This window comes from Amblyomma mixtum, chromosome 7 (assembly GCF_055824585.1).
Source record: "Amblyomma mixtum isolate Tamu chromosome 7, ASM5582458v1, whole genome shotgun sequence".
In the NCBI taxonomy this organism is placed as follows: domain Eukaryota; kingdom Metazoa; phylum Arthropoda; class Arachnida; order Ixodida; family Ixodidae; genus Amblyomma; species Amblyomma mixtum.
Window position 1 is genome coordinate 140,106,805 of NC_143018.1, and position 4,467 is coordinate 140,111,271.

At 53.6% G+C, this 4,467-nt stretch overlaps 1 protein-coding gene across 1 annotated transcript; it reads left to right on the top strand.

The window, feature by feature from the left end:
• The first annotated feature begins 257 nt into the window (after window positions 1-257).
• On the top strand, window positions 258-1,445 carry LOC149337711 (uncharacterized). Its single transcript, XM_089554933.1, has one exon. It carries the CDS (start codon window positions 258-260, stop codon window positions 1,443-1,445), a length of 1,188 nt encoding a protein of 395 aa, XP_089411059.1.
• The last annotated feature ends 3,022 nt before the right edge of the window (window positions 1,446-4,467 follow it).

Here is a 4,467-nt window from a genome sequence, read left to right on the forward strand (position 1 = left end):
TGCCGTCACCTCTACGTGACAATATTGTTACCGATGGACCGTGAACGAAGAAGTGGCGGTGCGCTGAACGACGACGACGTTGACAGTTGGTAGCTGGGCCCTCGGTGTCTGAGCTGAGTGCTGGCCATCTCAGAGCAGCCGCCAACACAGACTTACCGCCGTAACATCCCCGTAACATCTTTTGGTGGAGGTCGCGGGTTCGAGCCGACATGCCGACGACCCGACGAACCGACGAGACGACGGGCCGAACGGGCGAGATGACTACCGACCCGGCCCCTCCGTCTGCGCCTGCCACGCCAACTGTCGTCGTAGCCCACCCTCGCGACCCGGGCACATTCTGCGGTACAGATGGCGTGAATGTCGAGGACTGGCTCTCGCTCTATGAGCGTGTTAGCCAGCACAACAGGTGGGACGCCACGCTGATGCTGGCCAATGTGATATTTTATCTTGCCGGCACCGCACGCGTGTGGTTCGAAACCCACGAAGAAGAGATTGCCACGTGGGATGCCTGCAAGCAGAAGCTCCGCGACCTGTTTGGGAAACCAGTTGGCCGTCAGCTTGCTGCCAAAAAAGAACTTGCAGCTCGCGCCCAAACGGCCACTGATTCATATATTAAATACATTCAAGACGTCTTGGCACTGTGCCGAAAGGTCGATCCCAACATGACCGAGGACGATAAGGTAGGCCACATTCTTAAAGGCATTGCCGACGATGCCTTCCACCTTCTTCTATGCCGGGACTGCTCTACGGTTGACTCCGTTCTGCAGGTGTGTAGACGCTTCGAGCAGGCCAAGCACCGGCGCATTGCACACCGCTTTGATCGCCTGCCTAACACCGCTGCCAGTTCCACGTGCGAGGATCTGCCGACACTGAGGCAGCCTTCATACCCCGACAACGTGACTCGCATCGTGCGCCGTGAACTGGAGGCCCTGGCTCCTGTTACGACCAACGCGCCCTTGTCTGACAACACCCTGGCCACAATATCCCTTATTCAAGCTGTCATCCGCCAGGAGGTCGCCAACTTGGGCATGCCCTCCAGCCATCGTCCCGTCGAACCACGGAGTGCGAGCCCCATCTCTCCCGTGGTCGCTACTGCTACGGCCCGCAACACCTTCGTCCCAAGTTACACAAGGTATCGCAATCCCGATGAGTGGCGTACTCCTGACGACCGGCCGATCTGCTTTACGTGCTCGCGCGTAGGCCACATCTCTCGCCACTGCCGCAGCCGTTGGTCCGCACCTCCCCGACCTTTGCCCTACGTCGACCGCCGTTATGACTATGGACCCCGTCGCTTCACGCCTCGGAATGACCCACCCAGCGCCGAGTCCACACCGCCTCCTCGCAGAACCAGCCGCTCTCCCTCTCCGACAGCCCACCGTTCCCGCTCACCTCTTCCGCACCGCAGTTACTCACCGTCCTCTGCAGGCCGCTTCGCGGGAAATTAGCCAGTGCAGCTCCCGGAGGTGATGCTGCATTGGTGCCCCGACCTGAAAATCCTCTACTGACCCAGCCTTCGCCCTGTAATCTGCTCGACGTTTTTGTGGACGGTGTTCCTCTTTCTGCCCTCATTGACACTGGTGCCCAAGTCTCGGTTCTTAGCTCATCCTTTTGCCGTCGCCTCAAAAAAGTTCAGACCCCTGCCGCTTCGCCCACCGTTCGCGTTGCCGATGGCAGCACTGCTGCCGTCACTGGCTTGTGCACTGCCCGCGTCACTCTTGCCGGTCATAACATCCCAGTTTTGTTCACCGTCCTCGAACACTGCCCTCACAATGTGATCCTTGGTCTAGACTTTCTAACCGCTCACTCTGCCCTTATCGACTGCTCCAGCGGCCTTCTACGATTGGACCTGCCTCTCAGCTCAGCCGACACACCCTCAAGCTCCACGCCCCGCCTTCGCTCCACCGAGTACGCTCGCCTGCCCCCCGACTCTGCCGTTTATCTGCCTATGTCACCATTTCCTGCGGTTCCTGATGGGGATTATCTTGCCTGCCCACTCGCCGATGTCGTTCTCTCTCGCAATGTTGTTCTTCCGCACCTCATCGTGAGCGTCACCAAGAATAGCACCTACCTCCCTGTCCTCAACTTCAGCTTGTCACCTCAAGTTCTTCCTGCAGGCATATCGCTTGCTACTTTGTCTTCTCTCACCGACTGTACCGTCACTGCTCTCTCACCTGGACCGCCTTCTACTGTCTCTCAAGCGCCCGACATCCCGTCCAACGTTCCGCAATCCATTTCTGCGATGATTGCTTCTGACCTGAGCCCCGAGCATGCACAGGATCTTCACAACCTTTTGGTGTCCTACACCGACATTTTTGACTTCGCTTCTGCTCCTCTGGGTCAAACATCGGTAGTGACTCACCGCATTGACACCGGCGATGCAAGACCTATACACCGGAGGCCATATTGTGTGTCGCTACCAAAGCGCCAGGTCATCCAGCGGGAGGTGGACAAGATGTTGGCCAACGATATCATCGAGCCTTCAAAAAGCCCTTGGGCATCTCCTGTCGTGCTCGTGAAAAAGAAAGACCAAACTTGGCGGTTTTGCGTCGACTATCGTCATCTCAACAAGGTCACGAAGAAAGACGTCTATCCCCTTCCGCGCATAGATGATGCCCTGGACTGTTTACATGGCGCCCGTTACTTTTCTTCCATCGACCTTCGTAGCGGGTATTGGCAAATCTCTGTTGACGCAAGAGACCGCGAGAAAACAGCTTTCGTCACCCCTGATGGGCTTTACCAATTTAAGGTCATGCCCTTCGGCCTTTGTAACGCCCCTGCCACATTTGAACGGATGATGGATTCGTTACTCCGGGGCTTCAAGTGGACGACCTGTCTTTGTTACTTAGATGATGTAATTGTTTTCTCGCCCTCTTTTGAAACCCACCTGGGGCGCTATGCCGGAAGGCCCGAGTTTGGCGCTCGCCCGAGTTTCATCCGAGTTTGCGATGACGGCAGTCAGTGAAAGAAGATAGCGCGGAACGTGCGCAGGCAGCGGACAATAAAATGTAGAGATAAAGCCACGTAAAGGCGATACAAGCGCACCCTGCGCGCCCGTTTCACACTTCAAACAAAATACACTGCGCAATGCCAGGCCGCAGCGCTACCTGAAGTTATCAGCGCCATGTCAGCAATCGCGAAATCGTGACTTCTCTCCTATCTATTTGCACACTCACCGCTAGCTGTTCGACACACCTTTTCGGGGGCGTCAAAGGCGTGTCTTCTCTTTCAGGCTCTATCTGTCTCCATTTCCGAAGACGAACAGTGCGCACTAGGTGCACTCTTGTATCAACCCTTTCTCTTCTCTCGAATACGTTAAAAGGCAACAGATAATATTACGAACATTTTGTTCATTTCCAAATTTATTTTAAAATCTGAATCCAATGAAGCGTTGTTGAAAAGTATAGCTTTAGGAAATTAACAAAGATTTGACACTTTCTGCCGCTAGTGGCGTCAAGGTAGATGTACTATGGTAGCGTAGGCTCCATAGAAGCCCATACGTTCAAAACATGGCGACTTGTGGTGCGCAGCCAGCGCCGTCTTCGAAATGCGTGGACAACTAAAAAGTGACGTCATAATTAAAACAAAAACGCGACGTCAAAGTCACGTGTTTTAGTGACGTCATATACGTGACGTCAGCGTCAGGTGCTGCTTGGCGGGAAAAATAAACTGCTGAACGCCGCGACGCTTCAGCGCGACACCCGACACGAGAACGAAGAAAGAAGACACGAGTGCCGACCACCAATGCTATTTTTAGATAGTCAGTTCTCGTTGTGCCTTTTTCCTTCGTCCTCACCTCAGGTGTCGCGCTGAATGTCGCAGGTGTCGCGCTGAAGCGATGAAATGTGACGCCGCCAGACAGTTTATCGCTCGCACATCGTGCAACCGCACACCTCTTTTTTGCGTACGGGGCGCCATGGCCACAGACGATGCCCTTTGGGGGCAAAAGCGACAGAACCGCACCCAACGGAACGAAACTAAACAGAAGCGCTGGCAAAAGGCAAAAGCGGAAACTGTACACAAACGATGCACACCAAGAACTCGAGCAACAAGCAACGAGGAAAAAGTAGGGCTAGCAGAATCGAATTTCAAACAAAAGCAAGCAGAATGGTCAAAAGATATTACCAGGGTATTACATCAGAGCACCGTCAACCTTGGCATCGTCCCGCTGCCATTGTCGCTACTCTGACCGAACGCTGTCATAAATTTTTACTAAGCAAGCGCTATACTTTCTAACAAAATGCACACAACTAAAATATTTTAAAAAGGAATCACTGCAATTGTTTTTGAATGCTTTTGAAACACAAAATATGTCCTAATTATTTTCCTGTTCTAGTTGTTTGTCCACTCATTTCATTTTGGCGCTTTAGTTCCACCCATAATTTGATGTCGCTAGCACTTGGTTCTGGACCGCATTCGGGCTCCGGCTTCGCGACCTATTTCAATAGACCTTGGTGGCGTTACTGAGAC